This window comes from Phocoena sinus, chromosome 3, assembly GCF_008692025.1.
Source record: "Phocoena sinus isolate mPhoSin1 chromosome 3, mPhoSin1.pri, whole genome shotgun sequence".
Classification (NCBI taxonomy): Eukaryota; Metazoa; Chordata; class Mammalia; order Artiodactyla; family Phocoenidae; genus Phocoena; species Phocoena sinus.
In genome coordinates this window covers 173,825,706-173,850,477 of record NC_045765.1, presented here as the reverse complement: position 1 = coordinate 173,850,477, position 24,772 = coordinate 173,825,706, and the positions used below count along the sequence as shown (strand labels likewise).

The 24,772-nt window shown below is 54.1% G+C and overlaps 1 protein-coding gene across 1 annotated transcript in view; it reads left to right on the top strand.

Annotated features, from left to right (window-relative positions):
- CEP72 (centrosomal protein 72) overlaps positions 1 to 23,071 on the top strand; it is a 38,380-nt gene extending 15,309 nt beyond the window's left edge. Inside the window, 14 exon segments of the mRNA XM_032626585.1 lie at positions 193 to 352; positions 1,150 to 1,275; positions 3,568 to 3,800; positions 4,677 to 4,793; positions 4,944 to 5,026; positions 5,156 to 5,229; positions 5,902 to 6,028; positions 7,161 to 7,225; positions 7,227 to 7,357; positions 13,988 to 14,118; positions 15,264 to 15,375; positions 16,369 to 16,498; positions 22,199 to 22,216; positions 23,021 to 23,071. Of these exon segments, the coding sequence (XP_032482476.1) occupies positions 193 to 352; positions 1,150 to 1,275; positions 3,568 to 3,800; positions 4,677 to 4,793; positions 4,944 to 5,026; positions 5,156 to 5,229; positions 5,902 to 6,028; positions 7,161 to 7,225; positions 7,227 to 7,357; positions 13,988 to 14,118; positions 15,264 to 15,375; positions 16,369 to 16,498; positions 22,199 to 22,216; positions 23,021 to 23,071 (1,558 nt within the window).
- The last annotated feature ends 1,701 nt before the right edge of the window (positions 23,072 to 24,772 follow it).

The following is a 24,772-nucleotide window of genomic DNA, read 5'->3' as shown; positions in this document are numbered from 1 at the left end:
GGCGACCAGCTGTCCTGGCTGAGCCGCTCCAGCTTCGCTGTGGTAGAGACACCAGCTCCTCCTCCTCGGAGACCTTGTGGCCGTGCTCGCGGTATAGGTGTCTCCCTCCCGGGGTCTGTACGGCTGGAGTGCTCTGTGGGCTGCAGCACAGCACTGGGTTTGCTTTTCTTTGCAGACTGCATCGCTCCGGAGCCAAGTGCGCTGCCCCCTCGGCCAAGAAGTGCTTGTCGTGGACGCGGGTGAGGAGGCGGCCCTGAACCTCATTGCCGGGTGTGGGTGGGGCTTGAGCAGCCCTCCTGGGAGCACGAGTTCCAGCCAGCAGGAGCAAGAGGCCAGCTTCCGGCGCTCCAAGGTGGGCTGCTGCTCCAGGGAGAGGGCCAGCGCTTGCAGCCTTTCTGGGAGGTTGATGCCTTCTTAGAGAACTTACCTTTAAATGCAGAATCTTCATGAAATCTTGTGCACTTGTGAATATCAGTAATTTGGATCATGGAATTACAAAAGGAGAAGTCAGTGTATTTGAGGTGGATGTAGTCATGTTGCAGGGCTGTTTATATCAGGTCCCTCCTCAGATCAGTTACAGGGATAGGGAAGAAGTGAGATGTCTAAGCAGACAGGAAGGAAGCGTCCTGTGCTGGAGGGAGGGAGTCCCTGCCGGCCACGAGGGGACTCCCGGCTCCAGCTGCACGTTGGTGAGGACGTGCACGTGAACTTCATGCCCTTTGCGGGGGCTCTTCCGCCAGGACGTGTGTGTGAGCTTCAGCTCCACTGCTGCTGCTTCTGAGTTGTGGGTTCCTGAGAGCTTTCCATGAAGACGCGGCGGGCTGGGGCTTCCCTGCTGCAGGACCACCTCTGCCTTGGCGTCCCCGCCAGCTCCTGGGACTGTCAGTCTCTAACGCTGGCTCCCGTCCTGGGTGTATGGTGGTATCTCTTGTTGGTTTTAATTAGCATCTCCTGAAAACAAGTCACCACAGCCTCTCCATGGGCTCACATCTTCTGTGGCGTTTCTGTTCCTGTCTGTTCCCCTCCCCTTTTCTTTTCTTGGTGTTGAGGCATAAGACTTCTTCATGGTGTTTGAACACAAGCCCTTTCTCAGGTATAGTACTGCAAGTTTCTGCCCACCCTGTGGCTTGCCTGTTGTTTTCTAAGCAGTGCTCCCGAGAGCAGTGTTATTTCACACTAATCCAGTTCTTCGTGTTTCCCTTCGTGGTCGTGCTTTTCGGTGTGCTGCCCCTGCTTGTGGAGGGTTCCTCCCACGGACCGGTCCACGTGCTGGGGGTCAGTGCTTAGGTCTGAGAACTGCTCTTTTGAGTGAATTTCGGGGTGTGGCGTGAGATAGTGGGTCAGGCTGCCCGCCTGTCCCCCCACGTATGTCCAGCTGTGCCAGTGCCATTTGTTGAGAAGACTGTCTTTCTCTTCATTGAATAACCTTGGCGCCCTTGTTAATTCAGTGGGCCGGAGTCTCTGGGTTCTGTTGACCGTCGTGTCTGTCTTGATTCCTCGGCCAAACGGTTTCTCCTGAGTGCGGCTGGGTCACCCTCCCCTGGGCGCTGTGGGCAGTGACCGCTGCAGGTTCCCAGCAGGGTGGGCTGGTGCGTGTTATCCACTCGGCCTTCTTTTCCCGTTCACCCCACGGAAGGAGTATACTTGACAGATACGGTGCACCGTTGGGAGCCTGAAATAAAGCTTTGAAAATGTTTTTTAATGCAGCAGAGCCGCGGCATCTATCGAGTCCTGAGTCAGCACAGCAGCAGCGTGGGGACCCCCTGAGGAAGGGCCCCGGGAAGCGGAGGGGCAGCTCCAGCGGGGCTGGGCGGAGCCGAGGATGCAGGGCCGGCGCGTGGCGAGCCCCCCCCCGGCCCCGCCCCGCGGCGCTTTGCCCCTCCTCCAGGTGGCCCCGCCCCACTGCTTGCCCTCGTTCCTCTTCATTGTGTGTGTGCGCGAGACTCCCTAAGGTGTCTTAGGAAAGAATCTTCTCTATGAATGCAAGTTGACACTTGTAGAACACCTGTGGTTTAGGTTCCTGGTCTGTGAGTACACACTCTCACTCACACACAGTTTCTTCCGGAGACATACGTGGGCCCAGTTACGACAGTGGCTACTGTTACAGTTTAAAAAATGAAAGACAAGGGAAATTAGTTAATTGAGAGTGTTGTTTGCACGAATATGGAAAAGGCGTCAGAAACCCCCCAGTGTGAGCGAACCTAGCCCCTGCCTGAGGCCTGTGCAGGTGAGCTCGTGGGGACCTTGGTGGGTCGTGATGGTGGCTGCCCAGTGCCCCGTGGCCACTGCAGAGCAGGCCGTGGCATCGAGGCACCAGCCGCATTTACTCCACGTCCTGAGACCTCACGCGTGTGTCCCTACACACGCATCTACACACGTACGTGTGCGTGGGGATGCGTGGATGCGTGTTCGGGTCCTGGATCCTGTCCGGCACACGTGGCATATCTTAGTGTTGTGTCTCAGACGCCTGTGAGCTGGAAGTGTTTCTGCATCCTCCCATCGTCTACGTCCTGGAGGGTTTTGAAGCATTCAGACTGTGCTTCTGTGGGCCAGCCCCCAGTCCCAGTGTGGCTTGCTCTGCTGGCCCCTGGTGGCCAGGCTCAGCTGTGCTGTGTGGGTGTGGGCTTGTGTGGAGGCCCTGGGCTGGAGGTGGGGGACCGAAGAGCACAGGTCGCAGGTCCAAGTGAGGGAGCGCAGTGCCGCATGGTGGGGGGAGGCCAGGTCCCCGGGCTGGGGGCAGGGGACGGCATGGAGTGGTCGGTGGGCATTTGAGTTGTGGGGGGCGGGCAGTGGGTCCGAGTGGATACGGCAGACCAGTCCCAGCAAAGGGCAGAGGTGGCCAGTTGGCGCTGGTTGGGTGGACTTGGTGACGTATGGTGATGGACAGGGAACTGCGGGGGAGGGCTGTCCCGGTGGTCTCTGGCTTGGGCCGCCAGATGACAGTGGTGTCCGTCCGCTCAGGTCACGAGCACTTGCCGGGGACGCCCTGGGTGTGGCTCTGTTCACGGAGCCCTGAGGGGAGGCCTGGCCAGAGGGCAGCCTTGTGGGGCAGATTTGAGCCTGGGTGCCTGCAGAGTCCACGTGCAGGAGGGTCCAGGGCGGTCAGGCTGAGGGGCCTCAGGAGAGCCTGCCCTGGGAGGAGGGCCCTGGGCTGTGGGGTGCCGGGCCCCGAGGTGCCCGGGAAGTGGCTCAGCGGCTGGGGAGGGAGGGTCTTAGATCCGACGCGTCGACAGTGTCTCCGGTAGGAACAATTTGTTAAGTCCCCTGTAGCTTCCAGATCTTAAGGTGTTACCCACTTGACTCATCTTTGTTACATATAGTTCTGGTGAGAGGACATACAGTAATCAGTGGATCCATTTGTTGAAGTCACTACTTCAGTTCCGTTACTCTTTGGTGGATTTTCCATACGTGCGTGTGCACGTGCATCCGTACACAGGCACACACGCCTGCACACATGCTCACACGCACACACACGCATGCATGTGCGCACAGCTGTTTAACTTGCAGTGCCGGCCCCTGAGCCCAGGGCGCCTGGTGGTGAGGGCTCTGCCCCCTTCTCTGTTGCAGACCCCACCGACCCCACCCTGGCTCAGCCCCTCCTTCTCAGAAGACAAGTTTATTGACGCAAAAGGGGTTAAATCCTTTGCCTGCTCGGAAAAGCACAGGAAGCGAAGGGTGCGTGGCGGGATGCTCCGGGCCCCTGCGGACCAGGAGTGTCTGAGCTGCTTGGAGGAGGGCCGGAGCTGGGGCCCTGTTCCCGCTCGGCGGCCTGGGGGCCCGAGCAGCAGAGGCCACACAGCGTGCGTGAGCTGAGCCAGGTGTGGAGGCAATGGGGCCGCCGTCCTCTATCAGGCCGCGTCTTCCTTCCTCAGCGCTGACACGACCCCGAGGTGAGCGCAGCTCTTAGGTGAACTGCTCCGCGGCGCTGTCACCGCCCCGTTCTCTGAGAAGCGCGCTCCCAGGCTGCTCGCCTCTCCCCGTGGTGCAAAGGGCCTTGAGGTGGAAGTGTCCTCCCGGGGGCGCTGGCTTACGCGGCCTCCTCGTCCCGCCGGCTGGAGCCACCCACGGCGCCCTCGGGAGCGGGGGTCCTGGCTGTGCATCCTTTGGCTCTCCGAAGACACATCCTCGTTTGGGAGTGCAGGTTCTCGCCCAGAGTCATCCAGAGCGGTTGTGGACGATGCTTTGTCACCCTTGTCACTGGCCCAATTGGAGATGGAGACATTCTCAAAGTTTGGGGCACGAGTGAAGACCACCCAGCGGACAGTGGGTGGCTTGCCCTCCGGGCTCGCGGGGCAGGGGGCTGGCCCTGCCACGTCACTCCCAGGCGGGCGCTGGGGGAGAGTGTCCCAGCAGAGAAGGGGCACAGGTGCCCTGACAGGGGCTGCGGCCCAGGGAGGCCGGGGGCTGGGGCTGGAAGGGGGCGTCCCACGAGGTTGGTGAGGGGAGCGCCTGGCCCCCTGTGGTTGGTCCTGAGCTGGAGACATAGAATCAGGGACGCTGGGCCCATCGTAGGTGGTGGGTGGCTTCCAGCTGCAGGCCGCGGGGCTGAGCTCTGCTTTCACGGCTCGTCTGGCCGCTGTCTGTTCGCCTCTTTAGTCTCTCAGTGGATTGAGTGAAGGAAGGAAAACGAGGACTTGCTTGAGCTGGGAATGTGCTTGGGCCTTCCCTGTCCCCAGATGGGAGTCACCCCGGGCGGAGCCTCGCCTGACGGGCTGGCCCTTGCTGTGGGGTTGGGACTTTGCAGGAGGGGCGCTGCCTGCGGCGCCCCCTCCTCTGAGCACTCTGACCCTGTGGTGAGATCGTCCTCTTGGAGAGGGCACGACCCTTCTGCCGGGTGGAAGGCAGAAGCCTGACCGCGCTGGGCACCGCGGCTCCATCACCCACGCCTGCGGCTGAGCGTCCAGTGCAGCTCCCGGTGGAGGTATGTGTGCTGATGCCCACAGGTGCTCTCAGCCTCGGCTCTTTGGGGCCAGCAGCCGGCCTCAGTGTTCCCACGCCGACCGGCCCGCCCTTGGTGTGACCTCGGGTAGAGCAGTGTCCCCTCTGCGGGCATGTGTTTCCCGGTGCTCCTGGGGCTCCCGTGGGTGCGCAGTGATGCCAGGAGTGAGGGCTGTCCCGGCTCAAGTGGCCCAGGCCGCTCCCACGCTCCCTTCAGGGTCTCGCTGGCTGTTCCAGACGGCCTCGAGGAGAAAAGCCCTTTATCTGTGTAACAGTGGAGAGCGCCGGGCTGTGAGGGGCGGCGGGGCTCGTCCCCAGCTCTGGCACTGCTGGCATTTACTCCCCAAATCCCCGGACCCAGGAATTGTTCCCTAGGCGCTCAGAAGGTGGGCAGGAGCCACCCCGCTTTCTGCAGTAATCCCTTAAAATTGGTAAAACAATTTCTAAACAGAAGAAAAGACAGCATTGCCGTGAATGCCAGTGACTGCGGCCCTGGCGTGGTTGGGCCCGGGGTGGAGCCTCGGCAGCCTTGAGCCTGCGCCGTCCCGGCCAGCCCTCCCTCTAGTCCCGCGTGGGCTGCGCTGCACTTAGAGCCTCCGGGGCTCCAGTGACTGTTCAGGCCGAGACTATTCTCCTCCCTCCCACAATCGCTGGGGCTGGTTCAGGAGGGCCCAGGACAGCTGTCCCTGGGAACCGACCGTCTCCTGACTGTTACACTAGGGTGACAGTTTCGCCGTTCCTCCCGGTGTGAGATGTTGTCCCCGCCCCACAGATGTGGACGCACGTGCAGGGGTGGGGAGGTGGATCCCATGAGCCACGCCTGCAGGCTTGTGGTGTGTGAACCGCCGTCGTGCTTGTAGGCGGTGGGACGGGGCATCAGCGTGGCACGCACGCCTAGTGCTGCATCGTACCCACTGGTTTCAGGCAGGGAAAAAGCCACGCTCGTGGTTTGTTTCCGTGCAGGTGTGTCCCAAGTTGCACTTGGCCGTGCCGCCTGGGAAGAAGGCCACCCTGGAGGTGGCGCTCCTCGACCTGGTGGGCAGGCACTGGAGTGGCTGCAGCCCCCTGCACAGCAGCGAGGTGCTCCTCGGCGAGCTGGCCCAGGGCTCTGCGGGCAGGTGCTTGCGCCCCACTGCGGGGCGCTGGTCCCCGTGTCTCGCCGGACCGCCTCACCGGCGTCACTGCCTCACTGTGCTGCGGGGAGCGTCCTGATGGTCCTCTTCACAGCGTCTGGGTTCTCGGGAGGTGGCAGACATGGAGGACTCCACGTGGCCTGCGGCTGTCGTCTCCCACCTGCTGGCGCTCCAGGCTTCCTGGAGGTGTGTCATCAGCCAGTGGTGTTGGCATCGCTCTTCCTGGGTGTTTGCTTCTCCTTGCTCTGTTTCTCTGTGGGGATTTGGAGAGACTAAAATGCTGCTGCTGTCTTCTCCGAATCCTCTCAGCATTTGACTGAATGCAGGGCCCTGGATTTGCTGACCTTTTGGTGGCAATGACTTGAGGCCCAGGAAGATGTGGCCCCTCCCCAGAGGGGACTTGGGTTTTCTTCTGCCTGGTGCCTGGGTACAGGGGCACACAGGGGACCCCACATCCAGAGTCAGGGTGTGAGGCGGGGACATGCTGTGTCCCCAGGGCCACCTTCTCTTTCCCCACAGCCTGATTGTAGCCTCACGTGCCCCAGGGGGAGCAGGGACCTGCCAGCTCTCTCCTTCCAGCAGACCCCGATCTGCCTGGATCTCCCAGCTTAGCTGCACCATAGGCTCCCAAGCCTTCCACTCAGTGTCTTGGCCCCTCAGCTTCGCCTTCTGGAATCAGGGCGCCCTGAGAAGCTGGCGGCCCTGGATCCTGACCGCATAAACCTACACCCTGTCAGGGCTAGCAGCAGGACTGTCTGCTTTCCCAGTCGTGGAGCAGGGCCAGGCCTGGAGCAGCAGTCGGTGCTGTGTGAGAGTGCGTTCAGGCAGACCTCCTAATGGTGGCCTTTCCCTGAGGCCCCTTCTCTAGGTCTCTAAGACTGTTGCTCTTTGCCTGTTGGTCCTCATCCACGGCGGGGGATAAAGAGGCCTGATGAGGTCATTTCAATGGCGTACGTGTCCCTTTTCCAGTCTCCATGCCGGTCAGTGTTTTTGAGCCATGTAGCCCGTGTTATTCAAAATGCATTGAACATGTTTTGTTTACACTCATCCTTTCAACATAGATGTTGTAATAATGTTTGATTCTTCTAGCTCAGGCAAGACACATTTTGTCATCTGTCCAAGAGTTTACAGCCACTCAGGACAGTTCAACAACATGTGAGTGAAGAAATTAGCTCCCTGACTATGGAAAATAAGTCTTTGCAGAGTCCCCTTGCTGAGCTACAGCAGCAGTGTAGCGTGAAGATGAGTGAGGTGGTGTCGGAACTCAGCGACACTCGGAAGGAGATGGTGAGTTAGTTCCGTTTGTTCACAGATGGAGCAAAATGTAGGGCTTTTTTGTTTTGTTTTTTGCGGTACGCGGGCCTCTCACTGTTGCGACCTCTCCCGTTGTGGAGCACAGGCTGCGGACGCGCAGGCTCAGCGGCCATGGCCCGTGGGCCCAGCTGCTCCGTGGCATGTGGGATCCTCCCAGACCGGGGCACGAACCCGTGTCCCCTGCATCAGCAGGTGGACTCTAAACCACTGCGCCACCAGGGGAGCCCCAAAATGTAGTTTTGACATCACAGAATGAGGGTAGCTTCTCAACGCTGCTTCCCCTTACAGCTGTTGGGCACAACACCGGGGCCCCTTCCTGCCCTTTGCAGGACGCGAACCCCCTCCCCCACCAGGCTCTCCTCACCCCCAGGGACTCCAGCTGCCCTTCAGGGATGCAGCGTGACTCTGTCACTCCAGGACCCCTCATGACAGTGATTGCAGACGGCAGCATTGCCACTTGTCCCAGCTCTGCCTCTCCTGGGCAGCTGCGTTCTGTTCTGAGAGAGGCCGAGTGGGAGAGAAAAAGAGAGAGTGAGGCTGGGCTGGAGGTGGAGTTTCTGTGGCCCCAGTGTTGCCTGGCTCAGGCTCCCGAGAACACTGGTGAGAGAGGTTCCAGTTACCTGGCTGTCCTGTCTGCACTAGCCAGCTATGAGACCAAGGTGTCCTGTTGGACCTGTGGGAACTCTGCCACCAGGTGGCGCTGAAGGGCAGCCAGAGCCAGCACAGTGTGGGCCTGGCAGTGGAGCCCACTTCCTGGCTGAGGCTGCCCTCGTCTTTTGTAACCTCACCATGAGACCATCACTCATAAATGCCTACACTAAAAAGGAAAAACGATCTCAAAATCTCAAATAAACCAGCTAACTTTACAGCAAGAGGAACTAGGAAGAAGAACACACTGAATCCAGAGAAAGCAGAAGGAAGGAAATAATAAAGATCATAGCAGAAAGAAATAAGAGAGTAGAAAAGCAACAGGAAAACAATGAACAAAACGGAGTTGGGTTTTGAAAATATACAAAACCAATAAACTCTTAGCTAGACTAAGAAAGAGAGGAGATTAAAAATCAGAAATGAAAGAGGAGGCATTACAACGGATGCCTCAGAAATAAAAAGAGTCAAAGAATGGTTATATACAAGCACATTGGAGAACCTAGGAGAAATGGATAAATTCCTAGAAACATACAACCTACCAAGACTGTATCAAGAAGAAATAAAACCTAAGAGACCAATAACAAATGAGACGAAACAGTAATCAACCTCTTAATAAAGGAAAGTCCAGGACCAGATGGCCTCATGGCTGAATTCTATCAAACATTCAAAGAAGAGTTAATACTTATCCTTCTTAAACTTCCAAAAAAATAGAAGTAGAGGGAATACTTTAAAACTAATTTCATAAGGCCAGCAGTGCCCAGATACCAAAGCCAAAGACACTGTAAGAAAAGAAAACTACAGGCTACTGTCTGATGCACATAGATGTAAAAATCCTCAACAGAAGACTGGTATACCAAGTTCAGCAACACATCACCACCAAGAGGGATTGTCCCCTGGGATGCCAGGTTGGTTCAACATACACAAATTAATACTCTACATTAACTCATGGAGAGATAAAGACCACACAGTCATCCCAAGTGATGGAGACAGAGCATCTGACAGAGTTCAACATCCATTCATGATAAGAAAAAAACTCAACAAAATAGGTGTAAAAGAAAGTTTCCTCAACACAATGAAGGCCATCTGTGAGAAGCCCTTGGCTCACCTCACAATCAGTGGGGGAGACTGAATGCTTTTCCTCTGAGACCCAGTATGAGACCAGGGTGTCCAGTCTGCAGCTTCTCTTCCACTGGAAGTACAGCTGACCCTTGAACACGTGGGTTTGAACTACATGGGTTCATTTATACGTGGATTTTTAAAATAGTAAATACTATAGTACTACACAATTGGAAGTTGGTTGAATCCACGGACACAGAACTGCAGATTTGGAGGGCTAACTATAAATTATATGCAGATTTTCAGCTGCAAGGAGAGTCGGCTCCCCAGCCCCCCGACCCGCCGTGGTTCAGGGATCAACTGTACTAGCAAGAGCAAGCAGGTGAGAAAAAGAAACAAAAGCATCCAGATGGAGAGGAAGGAGTAAAGTCACCTCTATTTGTAGACGATGTGATCATTCATGTAGAAAACATTAAAGACCTCACAAAAGAAAAGCAGAACAGATACATTCAGTGAAGCTGCAGGATACAAGGTCAGCACAACAAAAATCATTCTTATTTCTTTATACCAATGATTGTTCCCAAGCTGTTCCATTTATAGCATCAAAAAGAAGAAAATACTTAGGAATAAATTTAACCAAGAAGGCTAAAGATCTTAACACTGAAAACTATAAAACATTGATAAAAGAAGTTGAAGAAGACAAATGAGCGGAAGGATATCCCATGTTCACGGGTGGAAGGTTGTTAATGTTAAAATGTCCATACTGCCCAAAGACATCTGCAGTCGCAGTGTAAGCCCTATAAAAATTCCAATGGCATTTTTCACAGAAATAGAAAAAGCGATTCTAAAATTTGTATAATTATTTTTCTTTTAATTTGTATTCTTCTTTTTGTAGTTCCACAAAAGAGCCCAAATCACCAAAGTGATCTTGAGAAAGAACAGTTTCAGGCATCACGCTTCCTGATTTAAAATCATATCACAAAGCTATAGTAATCATAACAGTATGGTGCTGGCACAGAAGCAGACATAGATTACTGGAACAGAATAGAGAACCCAAAAATAAACCCACACATATATGTCAACTAATTTTTGACAAGGGCACCAAGAATACACCATGGTGAAAGGATGATCTCTTCAGTAAATGGTGTTGGGAAAACTGGATGTTCACAGGCAAAAGAATGAACTTGGACCCTTATCTTACAGCACACACAAAATTCAACTCAGAGTGGGTGGATTAAAATTTTAAATATAAGACTTGAAACTAAAACTCCTAGAAGGGGCTTCCCTGGTGGTCCAGTGGTTAGGACTCCACGCTTCCACTGCAGGGGCATGGGTTTGATCCCCTGGTAGGGGAACTAAATCCTGCATGCTGCGTAGTGCGGCCAAAAAAAAAAAAACCTAGAAGAAAACAGGGGAAGAAAGCTCCTTGACATGGCCTTGGCAGTGATTTTTTGGATGTAACACCAAAAGCAAAGGCAACAAAAGCAAAAGTAAACTAGTGGGACTACCTCAAACTAAAAGTTTCTGCAGAGCAAAGGAAACCATCACCAAAATGAAAAGGTAGCCTATGGATTGGGAGAAAATATTTGCAAACCATTTATCTGACGAGGGTGTTAATATATAACTCAATAGAAGAAAAAAACCCAACTAAAAAACGGGTAGAGGACCTAAAAAGAAGACATACAGATGGTCGACAGACATGTGAAAATGATGCTCAGTATTACTAATGATCAGGGAAATGCAAATCAAAACCAGAGTGAGCTATCACTTCACACCTGCAGAATGGCTGTCGTCAAAAAGACAAGAAGATAACAAGTGGAGGATGTGGAGAGAAGGGAACCCTTGTGCACTGTTGGCGGGAATGTGCGTTGGTGCAGCCGCTGTGGAGAACAGTACGGAGGGTCCTCAAAAAACCCACAGTAGAACTAGCATATGATCCAGCAATCCCACTTCTGCGTATTTATCCAAAGGAAGTGAAATCAGGATCTGGAAGAGATACGTTGTACTGCCATGTTCGCTGCAGTATTAGTCACAGTAACCAAGATGTGGAAGCAGCCTAAGCGCCCTTCGGTGGATGAGTGGGTAAAGGAGACGTGGGTGTATGTGTACAGTGGGACATTATTCATCTTTAGAAAGAAGGGAATCCTGCCATAGACCTCGAGGGTGTTATGCTAAGTGAAATAAGTCAGACGTGGAAAGAAAACAAAGTCCATGATCTCCTATGTGGAATCTGAGAGTTGAGTTCATAGAAGCAGAGAGCAGAGCGGTGGTCACCGGTGGTGGGGAGGTGGGGGGAGTGGGGAGATGGTGGCCCAGGGCACAGAGTGGCAGCTCTGTAGGTGACTGAGTGTCGGGCTCCAAAGCGTGCCTGGTGGTCACAGTGAATAAGACCGCGTGGAATCTGGAAATCTGCTGAGAGGCCAGATTTCCAGTGTTGTCATCACCCCCAAAAATGGCTACTCTGTGAAGAGAAGATGTGTGTATTACCTCGACTGTGGCCATCGCTATGCACACGCACATCAGACCATCGAAGGGGCACCTTAAACATGTATAATTTTTACTTAAAGACCATCGTGCATTCAGCATGGTGAGGTTTTTACCTCACGATCATTATGGTCAGTTTAATTGTATGGAAACTATTTAAGTGTTCTTTCGTTTTCGTTTTTATTTATTTATTTTATAGCCAAAATAAGTAAATTTGACCCATATGGTATAATTGTTCTTTTTGGTCAAGCTCGTATGTTGTCAGGGTTGAATGTGGGGGCCGTGGAGTTAGGCTGCCCGGTGTGAATCTGGTCACCCCTGTGCCATGTGATGGGCCCACGCCTGTGCCCTGGTCCCCTGGGGGCCGCTGAGGTGACACCTGTGTGCTCAGTGGTGTCGGCGTTCCCAGCGCGTGGTCCTACCGGTGTTGCTGTCCCGCGTGGGCGCACCTCCTGGCCGTTCTCTGCCTTGCCCTCCACGCGCTGCCGCCACCTGGCACCCTGCCTGCCATTGACCGCTGTGAGTCCCCTGATGCTTCCTCTCGTGCTTTTCCCCTTTGTGCCTGCTCGCTCTCTCTCTCGCTCTGCTTTGACTGACACGAGCATGGCCACCAGCAGCTTTCTTCCATTAGTGTTGCTGTGGTGTATCTTTCTTTTTCCGTCCTTTTAATTTATTGGGGTGCTTATATTTAAAGTGGGTTCCCTGTAGGCAGCACACACTTGGGTCTTGCGTTTTTAATCTAACTAACAACCTCTCCCTTTTCTTTGCAGTAGACTTTTTAAAAAAATTCAATTGATTTAAACGAAAAGAGCAGTAACGGTTCACCCCCTTCTCCCACCCCTAAGCTCTGCCTCTGGCAGCCACCAAGTTCTCTGTATCTGTGGGCTCCACTTCGTTTGTTTGTTTTAGATTCCACGTGTGACTGAGATCACATGGTATTCATCTTTCTCGTTGTAACATACGGCGCATCTTCTTCATCCGTTCATCATCTACTGATGGGCGCTGAGGTCGCTCCATAGCTTGGCTATTGTAAGCAATGCTGCTATGAACACGGGGGGTGCACATATCTTTTCAAATTAGTGTTTTTGTTTGCTTCAGATAAACACCCCGAAGTGGAATTGCTGGATCTGGTAGCTCTGATTTAAAATTTTTGAGGAACCTCCATACTGTTCTCCGTAGCGGCTGCACCAATTCACATTCCCACCAACGGCGCACGAGGGTTCCCTTTTCTGCACACCCTTGGCAACACTTGTTATCGCTTGTCCTTTTGATGAAGCCGTTCTGGCAGGTGTGGTGACACCTTGCTGTGGTTTGATCTGCATTTCCCTGATGACTAGCGATGCTGAGCATCTTTTTACGTGCCTGTTGGCATCTAGATGTCTTCTTTGAAAAAATGTCTGTTCAGGTCCTCTGCCCATGTTTAAATCAGATTGTTTTTTCACTGTTGTGTGAATTCTTTATATATTTTGGATATTAACGCCTTATCAGACAAATGGTTTGCAAATATTTTCTCCCAATCCGTAGGCTCCCTTTTCATTTTGTTGATGGTTTCCTTTGCTGTGTAGAAGCTTTTTGGCTTCTGTCCCGTGGTTAAGAGGGTGGGCTGTAGGGATGGCAGCAGGTACTGAACCCCCTCTGTCAGGTTGTCTGTTGCTGCGTAACAAGTCACCCCCAGTCACACCTCAAACAGCACACGCTTACCCTGTGTGGTCTCTGTGGTCAGAGCCCAGGGTAGCTGAGCCGTGTGTCTTAGGGCCTCCTGAAGTTGCTGCCAGGCTGTCACTCGGCGCTGGGGTCTCCTCTGAAGGCTTAGCAGGGTGCAGGTCCTCCACGCCCACTCCAGGCAGCCCCGCAAGTCCTCACGATGCGGCAGCTGATGGGGAGGGTGCCACGTGGTGGCTTCTGTGTGTTGTGTGTGGCGGGGACGGGTCTCCTCCCGGGCGTGAGCACCCTCTGTGCTCAGTCCCCCCGTTTGTAAGATGGGAGTGGAAGTAGCCACAGGGTTGCTGGGAGACAAGTGTCTGAAGTGTCTGGTGCTTACCATCTTACCAAGACAGAGATCCTACACAAAGCTTCATTTTTAGAGGCATAAGTGAAAAATAGTGAAGTGGTGCCGGCATCCTCTGGGTGTCTGCACACAAATGGCTCTCGCATCCAGGAAGGGCTGCAGCCCCAGCCTGCGTGGTCACCGGGCAGTGCGTCGTCCCCATGGGCACAGCAGGCCTGTCAGCCCGGAAACAGAGGACCGTGGATTTGGGGGTTTGGGCAGATGAGTAGTGGCACCCCTTCTCCTTACACTGTGCAGTTTGGGACCATTTGGATCCAGACAGACGGGCCCCAGATGCCATCTTTGTAGCGATGCAGTCTGCACAGAGTTCGACTCGTCTGTTTGGCGTGCGTTGCTCTGTGTCTGCGGATCACCTGAGGCAGCATCTGGGCAGAACTCTGGAGGAAAGCAGTAGCTTGAAGTCTCTTCTGTTCAGCGTGAAAAAAGAAGTGAGAAACGCCGACGCTCCATCCACACTGAACTGCAGATCACTGGTGAGTTCGCGGTTTACTTGTACGTGTAAGAGTCAGGATTTCACGGGATTCAGACTCAGCAAGCGCGGTGAAGCGGGGCCGGAGCCCCCAGCCCTGCCAGCGCGGGCACGCGGGCCTGGGACCGTCCTTCTGAGCTGCTGAAAGGCCACGGGGCCCTCCCCGGGGCGTCCTCCTCCTTGGTTACGGCTCCTTCCGGACGCAGGGCATTTTTGTTTCCCTCTTCACTGTCTTGGATTCTGTTTTGCCAGTTTTGCAAAAGTGCCCTTGGGATTTCGAGGTGGGGTGCAGCCTGCTCTGGGGTAATGTGAGGTGACGTGGGGTCCCACGGGGGCTTCAGCCTGAGTGTCTGCTCCAGTCTGACCTCTCGGGGGTCTGAAACTTCTTCCTAAAGGACCGGGTGGTAAGCATCTCGGGGCGTGAGCACAGTCACAGCCGAGACCCTCTGGGGCCCGCCGCCCGGTAACCGTCCCCGCAGCCCTTCACCCCAGTCCTGTGGGCTGCCGGGGTCTTCTTCCCGAAGGCCCTGCTGTCCGGCAGCAGGTCAGCCCAGGACCTCTGGCTGGCGCCAGGCCCACCTCCACCTGTCTGCTCCACACCGCACGCACCCCTCAGGAGTGCCTGGAGGGCAGAGTCCCGGGGCTTCATCCCCAACAGCAGGGGCCGGCGCTGGGCCCTGGGTGGGATGATTGCAGGTGGAGAGGGGGCTGCTTTGTTCACCCTGATGACCTTTTCCCGTGTTTCCCAGGTGCGCTTTAAACTCTAGAATCATTTTAGTTTCCAGAATGTGGGAGTGTTGGGACTTCCCTCGTGGCGCAGTGGTTAAGAATCCGCCTGCCAGTGCAGGGGACACGGGTTCGAGCCCTGGTCCGGGAAGATCCCACATGCCACGGAGCAGCTAAGCCCGTGCGCCACAACTACTGAGCCCGTGCTCTAGAGCCCACGAGCCACAGCTACTGAGCCTGCGTGCCTAGAGCCCGTGCTCCGCAACAAGAGAAGCCACCCAGTGAGAAGCCCGCGCGCCGCAACTAGGGAAAGCCCGCGCGCAGCAATGAAGACCGAACGCAGCCAAAACTAACTAAATAAATAAATAAAAATTTTAAAAATGTGGGAGCACATTTCACTGAATATTGCTGCTTCTTTTCCCATCAGGATTTCAGACAAGTGTGAAGCAGCTCTCCGGGGAGACTGTGGAACTAAAGCAGCGTCTGGGGCACTACGACAGGATCCAGGAACTCACCCAGATGCTGCAGGAGAGCCGTAGGTGCCTGCCCGGGGCAGCGGGCCGCTGGTCCCGAGCCCACATGTGTCGCTGAGTTGACTCAGAGCTCGTGTGAGCTTCTGCGTCTTACTGAGCCGCGAGGTCCTTCCTGCTGCAGCTTCCTGGGAGGTGTTAAGGGGGGACGAGGGGCGAGGGAGAGGTGGTGCCGTGTCCTGGAGGCCTGCGCGTGCCCCCTCGGCGTGGTGGTTCTCGGTTGTTCTCGCAGAAACAGATTCCACCTTTGCCCCCAGCTCGGATTTTGTGAAGAGACCTGCGTGCTGGCAAGCGGGTGGGGCTGCGGAGGGGAAGCCGCAACAGTGGGGGGCAGGCCTGAGGGCAGCACTCCCGTCCCACCCTCCCTTTTCCTCTGCTCTCCCCCCGCCCCCTTCTCACTGTCGGTCGAGGTCACCACGGCGGCCCCCGGCTGTGACCTTGTGGGGATTGGGGGCCACAGGCCCCTGGGCCCATCCCAGCACAAGCCCCGCAGGGCAGGGCAGGCAGGCCGCAGGCGGGTGGGCTCCGTGGGCTCGGTGTGGGCAAGGCAGGGCCGCAGCGCCTCTCCGAGCAGCAGGTGGGTCGGTGCTGAACCTCCGCCTGGCCCGTGGCTCTCCCAGTGTCCCGGCAAACGGGGTTTGTCGCTGGCGTGGCCAGCTTTGTGGAGAACGCGGCCCCGCGCTATCTGTGGCTCGCGGCGCCACGGAGGTCCCTCAGTCAGTGCCAACCGGGTGAGCTGGCAGCCTGGAGACGGGGTCGGCAGCGTGCAGCCCCACTTCCCTGCTGAGATTCCTCCAGAGTTAAAAACGGCCACAGCATTAAGGAACCCAGGCCTTTCCTATTGTGCCGTGTCCGTGTCAGAAGTGCAGTTGCCCGCGAATTAGAAATTTCCATCCTTGGACCTTTTCTAGAACTGGCGGGCAGACGCAGCCCCGCCAGGCGAGGGGCAGAAGCAGGGCCAGCGCGAGGGCCCTCGGGGCGGGGATGGGGCCCGGGGCTGAGCGCTGTCCCCTGCCTCGTCTCCGGGTCCCTGGTCAGCACCAACGAGCACCTCCTTTGGGAGCTGGGCCGGGTGCGGGCGCAGCACGAGGCCGAGGTGGGGCCGCTGCACTGGAGCCACGGGGAGCTCAGAGCACGGCCCTGGGCCCCAGCCTCCCGCCCGCGTCCATGCCTGAGCGCTCCTCTCCGTGGGTGTCTGTCTTCAGGGCCTGTGGGGCGGGGAGAGGGGGGGTCTGAAGTGTCCTAAAAAGACAGGCTCATCCAAGCCCCTTACATGTCTTGAGACAAACAGGTCAGTAGTTTTTCATCAAATATCTTGAGAAAATGCTGTATTTTTTTGCCTAATGTGCAAGAAAGCGGCTCTGTAGGACGGTTAAAGAAAATAATTGATTGTGTAACAAGCAACCCTTATTTAATGAACTAATACATTGTCCTAAAAAGTGGCTCTTCGATTATAACTGAGTTTCGCGTTGAGTTCTTTTATGACGTAAGCCGTGCACCACGGTTGATGAGCACGAACTGCAAGGTCTGAGACTGAGTACAAGTCACACCTAGAGCTGTGAGGAATGTCTGCGGCGTTCACTTTCCACAGGAGAAATACCGCCCAAGCCCCGCTCTCCTTGGCTTGCAGTTCATCTCTGAAAAGTATGTCCTAACAGGGCGTAAAATTAGATTTTTAGATTGGAAACGTTGTATCTTAGGTAATACTTGCTTTCTTTGGTGAAGCGGAGTGATTGTTGAGAGTGCCGTGCGGTGGACTTAGGGAGCAGAGCTGCAGGTCGAGAGCAGGGTCTGGCGCAGGCCCTGGGGCTCAGGAGGCGGCCCTCGCCTTCAGGTTGCGTTGCGTTTGCGTAACCACAGGGAAGTCGGTATGGGGGGTGCGTGTTTCATCATGAGATTTTTTTTTTATTTAAAGATTTTCGCATGAATCCGTTTTCAGCTTGTAGAAGATTGTCGCCGTGCTGTTACTTTATGTTTCTCGTTTGGGTTACGTTGAGCTTTGTATTTTTCATCAAATGTGGGAAGTTTGGGCCACGATTTCCCGTTATTTCTCCCTTGACCCGAGCCGCCTTTCCGATCCCCTCCCCCCAGCACTCCAGTGACGCCACGTCAGCCCCTGGGTCTGGCCCCCCCTTTCCCTAATCTTGGGTCTTTTCCTCCTTAGTGTTCTAGGAGCTTCGGTTGGGTGGTCTCTGTTGTCCCGTCACAGAGTTTACTGCTGTTTCCTCCATGCGCCTGATCTGCTGTTGGGCTTGTAGACTGAATTTTTAATTTTAGAAATTGTATATTCCTTCATACTAAAATTCCGTTTGGTCCCTTTTTATAAAAAGGAAAGAACACCTTTTTTATAAAGGTTTTATTTCCCATTATGTTCATGTTTCATTTAACTCCTTAACCATATTCTGAGTGGCGTTACTACAGATCATCTGGAACTGTTTGCAAAGTGGTGACACCAGCTAACGCTGCTGCTGGCAGGTACGTGGGGACACCTGCTGGCCCTCACGCCCCACACTTTCCATCAGGCTTCTAGAAGTCTGCCTCCTAGGGAGTCCTGCACCTGCTGCCCCATCGGCCAGGGGGAGCACCTGCCTTTCCAAGGTGCCTGGTCAAGGATTTTCCCTGTTTTCCTACCGGATAGTCTGTCTCTTAACTTGTAGGAGTTATTTGTGGTGCTGGGTACTAGTACTTCGTGCATTATGTTTGCAAATAGCTTTTTCTTGTCTTTCCACATCTTAATGGTGTGTTTTGATGAAGAGAAAATTTAAACTTTAACGTTTTTTGTTGTTGTTATTGATGTGGACCATTTCTAACGTCTTTATTGAATTTGTTGCAGTATTGCTTCTGGTTTTCTGGCTGTGAGGCATGTGGGATCTTAGCTCCCCGACCAGGGATCAAACCTGCACCCCCTGCTTTGGAAGGCAAAGTCTTAACCGCTGGACTGCCAGGGAAGTCCCAATTTAAACTTTAATAGGATGCAATTTATCAGTCTTTTTCATGATGATTTTTCTGTTTGTGGTCATAAAACATTCCATGTATCTTCTAAAAGAGCGCACAGTTTTGTCTGTTTTGAGTATTAGATACATATTCTACCTGGAATTGACTTCTGTGCATGTTGTGAGGGTTAAGGACCCAGTTCCGGGGTTTTCACATGTAGCACCATCCATTCACAAGACTCGTTGGTCACAAATGATTCGTGTGTCTGTTCCCTCCACTGGGGTCCAGTCCGTCCCTGTGCAGTGCCACACTCCGTAGGTCAAGACCTCCCACCCCATGTCGGGGGCTCGGGCTACTTTTGACCCTGTGAATTGCATGAGCTTCAGAATTAGCTGGTTAACTTGGGATTTTGTTTGGGATTGCATTGGTCGGTTTGGGAAGAGCTGACATAGGTAATATTGGGTCTTACAAGCCATGACTGTAGTATCTGTGTCCACTTATTAGATCTCCTTTAATGTATGTTAATTATAGTTCTGTAATTTTCTCCATGGAGGTCTTATGCATCTTTTGTTATGTTCCTTCCTAGGTTTTCCTTATTTTGTGATGCCATATCTAAAAGATGTGTTTTTGAAATGTGTTTGTTTGTATTATATGGAAATAGAATTGATTTTTTGTACATTAATTTTACACCCAGCGATCTTGTTAGACTCGTGATAATTTGCCTGTAGCTGTGCTAGACTTTCTAGCGCAGTCATGCCTTCTGTGAGTAATGGCTTTTCTTTTCTCCGTTCCATTCCTTTACTCTGGGCTTTTACTTTATGTTTTCTTTTCGGTTTTGTTTTGAGTTTAGCTCTTCTGTGCTGGCTGGCACGTCTAATATAATTGTGGATTATACGTGGTAGTAGAGTGGGCATCTGTCTTGTTCTGGGTGTTGAATCAAAGGCGAGCTTTCACCACTTCACCGCTAAACTTGCACCACTAAATTCGGGGTTTTGGTGGCCTTGCTCCTGTTGTTAGTTTGCTAGGAATTTGTCATCGTGAGTGGATGAGTAAGACACTCTGGTGCCACTACTGAGATGACCATGTGACTTTTCTCCCTTGTCCTATTCATATGGTTGTAACTACAGTAACTTTCTGGGAGAAGCACGACTTACTGATGATGGGCTTTCCTTCCATACACGTTGTTGTACGTGGTTTGTGGGTGTTTTGTGTAAGATTTCGTGTTCCAGGTGTGCCACTTAATGTCCCCCTGGGCAGTCAGATTCTCTGGGCCAACGTCCTGGCTGGCAGTGCCTGCCTCGCAGGCCATCGTGAGGGCTGAGTGACTTGTGAGTACGGTCCCGGACAGGTCGCACACACGGCCGGCACAGCGTGAGTGTGGCTCTGAGAAGAACGTGGTACGTCCGTGCCCAGGGTGACATTTGTCCTTGCGATGCTGTTCTTGTTGGGGTTTGCGTCGTCACTATCCTCTATTCCCAGCAGAATTTGTATAAGACTGTAACTGCTTCTTCCCTGAATGTCTGAAAATTTTTTTTTATTTAGTTGATTTACAATGTTATGTTAGTTTTGCTGTACGGCAAAGTGGTTCAGATAGATATATATCTGTATATCTATAGATATATCTATAGATATGTATACTTTTTCATATTCTTTTCCATTCTGGTTTATCACAGGATACTGAGTAGAGTTCCCTGTGCTACACAATAGGACCTTGTTATTTATTTTATATATAGGTAATGTTTATCTGTTAATCCCAAACTCCAAATTTATCCCTCCCCTCTGCCTTTCCCCTTTGGTAACCATAAGTTTGTTTTCGGTGTCTGTGAGTCTGTTTCTGTTTTGCAAAAAGGTTCATTTGTATAATTTTTTTGAAATTCTACATATAAGTGATACCGTATTTGTCTTTCTCTGACTTACTTCACTTAGTATGACAGTCTCTAGGTCCATCCATGTTGCTGCAAATGGCATTATTCCAATCTCTTTTTATGGCTGAGTATTCCATTGTGTATATGTGCCACATCTTCTTTATCCATTTGTTGGACACTTAGGTTGCTTCCATGTCCTGGCTATTGTATATAGAGCTGCAGTGAACATTGTGGTACATGACTCTTTCTGAATTATGGTTTTCTTAGGGTATATGCCCAGTAGTGGGATTGCTGGGTCATATGGTAGGTAGTTCTATTTTTAGCTTTTTAAGGAACCTCCATACTATTCTCCATAGTGGCTGTACCAGTTCACATCTTGTGAGGAGATTTTTGACTTGATTCAGTTGAATTATGGTTTGGCAATGCAGCAGAGTGGGTTCTCAGGGGCCGTCCGTGTGCCTCCCCTACAGCTGGTTTGGGGCCACGTGACCAACTCTGCAAGTGAAGGAGGCGTGTCTTCGGGGCTCAGCAGAGAAGAGCTGGTGGCCGCCCGAGTGGCACCCCTCCCCCCGGGCCCCAGCTGGCCTCCGTGTGAGTGAGATGCACACCTTGTTGCCCAGCCCCTGGACTTCCGGCTTCTCCATTGCCGTTGGTACTCACCTGGCCAGCACTGTGCAGGCTTCCCAGTTCTTCTTGAGTGAGTTTTCATAAGTTACGTTATCTCTAGGAATTTGTTCTTATGGCCTAATTTTCAGGTTTTTTAGCATGACACTCAATCTTTTAATGACATTTTAATAGTTTCAGCATTTGAAGTTGTGTCCCTGTGGCAGAGACGTAGGGGCAGGTGTGTCCCTTCACGCAAGACCTTGCTGTTCAGGGGACGGTATGCAGCTGCCGTGGCGTCAGGCTCTGTCCCAGCTCCTGAGCTTAGGACCCTCGTCCAGGCAGCCCCAGTCAGTGACCGAGTGACCCCAGCAGGGCCCAGGGATGCCTCCAACAGGCCGCTGACCGGGGTCCTGGGCCAGCTTGGCGGGGGTCTGGAAGCCTCCGCTCCTGCGTCCTCCTGTGTGCCTCGGGGGTGGCACCCACCGTGGACGGCTGACCGCCTCCGAGCTGCTGCGCAGCCCCACTCATTCTCCTTGGTCGTTCCTCATCCTGGCAGTTGAGCTGTTACCACTTCTGTGTTTCTCTTGCTTCATCACCTAATGTAATTGATACATTTTAGTTTAAATCTGCCATCTCATCTTGTGCTGTTTGTTCTACTTGGATGATTTATTTTCCTGTCCAGTGTTGCCGTTTTTAGATAATTTTCTGTCATTCACATTTTCACCTCTACAGGTTTGGAGGCTGTGTGCCCTGTTCCTGGTGTGGTATCACAGCACATGTTTGTGTTTATTTGATCAGCACTCCTGACATCATACACGAGCCATGAGCACGTGACTCCCTGTGCACCCCTTCCGGCTTGCATGTCATGCTTTTCAGGTGCCTTAATGAAATATTTTGTCTAAATGAAATACAGTCACTATTTACCTGTAGTTATTTATTGTTTGCCCACTTCTCTCTCACATCTCAGACTCTCCGTCTCTAATCACTCTCTGCGTTTACAATTTCCTTTCTCACCTGCTGGCACGAGTCTCCCCATCATGGTCTAAAAACGTCCTTATTTTATGTCAGTTTTGATGGCGTCATCCCCGTTTTCAGGGCTGATGTGGGCGTCCGTGATGTGGTTTGTGTCCAGATCCCACTCCAGGCCTTGCACCTGGAGGGCGGCTGGCGCTCCCGTAAGTTGCAGCCTCTCCTGGGCGTGTCCGTGTTACCATAGTGCCCACGCGACTGCCCGTGCACACAGCGCACTTGAGGACCACAGACCCACGATTCAACACCTTTATTTGTCACTTTACCAGTCTGACACAGTGTTAACAACAGGGAACACACGAGGAGGTATGCAGACAGACAGGGGCTGTTTCATCACAGGTTTGCCAGCCAGGCCTTGCACCGCGACTGACAGGTGACACCACGCCTCGGCCCTACAGACGCCCCCAGAGTTCCTGGTGAGTGGGGTTCTGAGCCAGAGCACCCGTGACGTCCACACTGCTTGTCCCATCACACTGCAAAGTGATGCCCTCATCGCTCCCTAACAGTAAGAAAACAGTGCAAAAATAGATCGCATCTATATATACATTTATTTCCCTTTCCTGAAAAAAACTTAGTACAAACTAGTAGCATATGATCCCTTTCAAGTTTGAGTTATGTGCATCTCCTTTGTTGTTTGGCTTGGTTTGGGGAAGAGAGAAAGTTAACTAAAGCATCTCGAAGTGCAGGGCGACCACCTCCCAGGAGTGCCTGGGGCCACCACTGGCCACACTCTCCACTCCCACGGACAAAGGCCACACCCGAGCCACGGGATTTCACAGAGGGCTCAGTAGTCAGTCAGCGGAGGGAAGCTACTCAGGGTCAGAGTTCGAAGGACATTCTAGCCTCGTGGTGACTTCACAGTACAGCTGAATTGTCAACCTGAGTGGACGGAACAGGTGACAGTGGTGTCTCCACCTGCGTGCACTGTGGGACAGGGTGTGCCAGCTCACGCGGGAACATTCCCAGAGGAGGGAGCCTGCTGGGTCCTCAGGGGCGGGGACAGCACCAGCAGCCTCCCCTGAAGGTCCAGGCAGTGGCTGTTGTAGGGTTCGTGGGCCGTGGCGCCTGTGACCCATCTCCCTGCCGCCGGCGTGGCCGCAGAAGCAGCCACGGGCGGTGCGCGGCAGGGCCGTGTGCCGTTAAGGCTTGATCCACGGCAGCCGGTGGCTGAGCAGGCCCAGGCTTCGGGTGTGTGAGCCTCTGTCCGCTTGGTGCTTCAGAGGGATGCCTCGGCCTGCCCCGAGCTCTCGGCCACTGGGGCGTGGACGTAGCGCAGCTGGAGCTCCCCGTGCCTCTTCCTGACTGTAACTTTCATTGGCCTCAAACCTTAAGACTGAGGATACTCGAGGTGTAAAAATACTCCAGTATAAATATAGATCTCTTCCTATAATATTTTAAACGTACGTAATTTGAACTTCAATTTTGGTGAACTGACCACCGCCTAGTTGCTTATCCTACAGCATTAAATAGAAATAAATAAGTACTGTGGCACGATGTTCTCCAACGCTCGCTCTGCTGTCCCGGCGCTCGGCGCCGTCAGCGTGGTGCACCCTGACCACGGGCCCCTGCTTCCTGCTGGGCTTGCTGTGCAGTTTCCTTCATTCACAGAGAGACACGTAGTTCCTAGTTAACCACAGTTAGTAGAAGCGAATGGGTGTTGCATAGAACATGCAGCGAAGGCGCACACCTGCCTGTTTGTCCACAGCACCCAGAGCCTGAGGGAGGCACGTGTGTCTGCGCAGAGCTTGGAGCCCGAGCGCCGTGCTGTGTTTGGGCTACACACAGATGCCGTGACGGAGCCGAGGGGGAGGGGGCCGCCGCTTCCTCCTGCCCTGAGCGGGGAGATGTGTTTCCAGAGCTACCCTTTGGGAAGGAGGCCTCAGGCGGGCTGGGTACACCTGAGACCCAGCCAGACGCCTAGGCCTCCGCAGCTCACGAGCACAGGGCTGGCCACGGGGGCAGCTGTGTGCGCTAGACTTTCCTTAACCCAAGGGGGAGGTGCTGCTGTAGCCATCGGGAAGATGGGTTTCCTGCGGCGGGTGGTGTCGGCCCCGCAGGCCGGGCCCGGGGCGGAGGGGCAGCGTGAGGAAGCGTCCCAGGACGCCACTGGCGTCGTTTCTTCTGCTCAGTCTGCCTCCTGTGTGCTCCCGGGCAGGCCAGCCCCTGACTGGCTGGGAGGGCTGGACCCCAGTGTCCTGCCGCGGGACGGCTGTGCGGGGTGCCGGGCTGTCGGGCAGGCGGAGACCCGCGGCGGCTGGGTCTGGGGAGGAGTCTTGTCCCGAGTCCACGGAGAGGAACCGGCTGGCACTGGAACATGGGCTTTGCCATCTGTGATCAGCTTAGTGCCCAGAAACACTCTGCACGTTCAGAGTTCTCTGCAGACGCGATTCCCCAGGTGACTCTTGCCTCTGGAGGGAGGAGAGGCGCCCAGGGTGGGGCCAGCCTCCTGCCTGCCTTCCCCCAGCCCTCGGGCCTGTTTCCTGGTGGCGGATTGGGGGCCTGGCCGGGCAGCTTTGGATCCCCAAGTTTTAGAAATTTCCTAGACGGCAGCGATTCACATCTTCGCAGTGAGCCCCGGGTGCCTGTGCTCCGTCACTTCCTGGGTGATCGCGGTGAGGTGCCAGGCCTCAAGACGAAGCTGCCCGCAGAGGCCACCGCCATCCCGGGGGGGCCCCCCGTGCGAGGGGCCGTGTCGGCTGGGAGCGCTGGCCTGAGCCCCTCCGTGTGGGTGGGCAGGTGTCCCAGGTCCAGCTGTGACCAACGTGCCTGCCGTGGCAGTGCTGGCCTTTCTCACGGCCACCTGTGCCGTGGGCCAGGCCGTGTGTCCATGGAGGGGTGCCCCTCACCGGCCTGCTGCGCTGGACACAGGACAGATAGTGGCAGGGCGGTTGGGTTCCCGGGAAGCATTCCCTGGGGGCCGCCATGGGCTTTCCCCGGGACCGAAACCAGGACCACAGGGTCCAGAGGGTTAC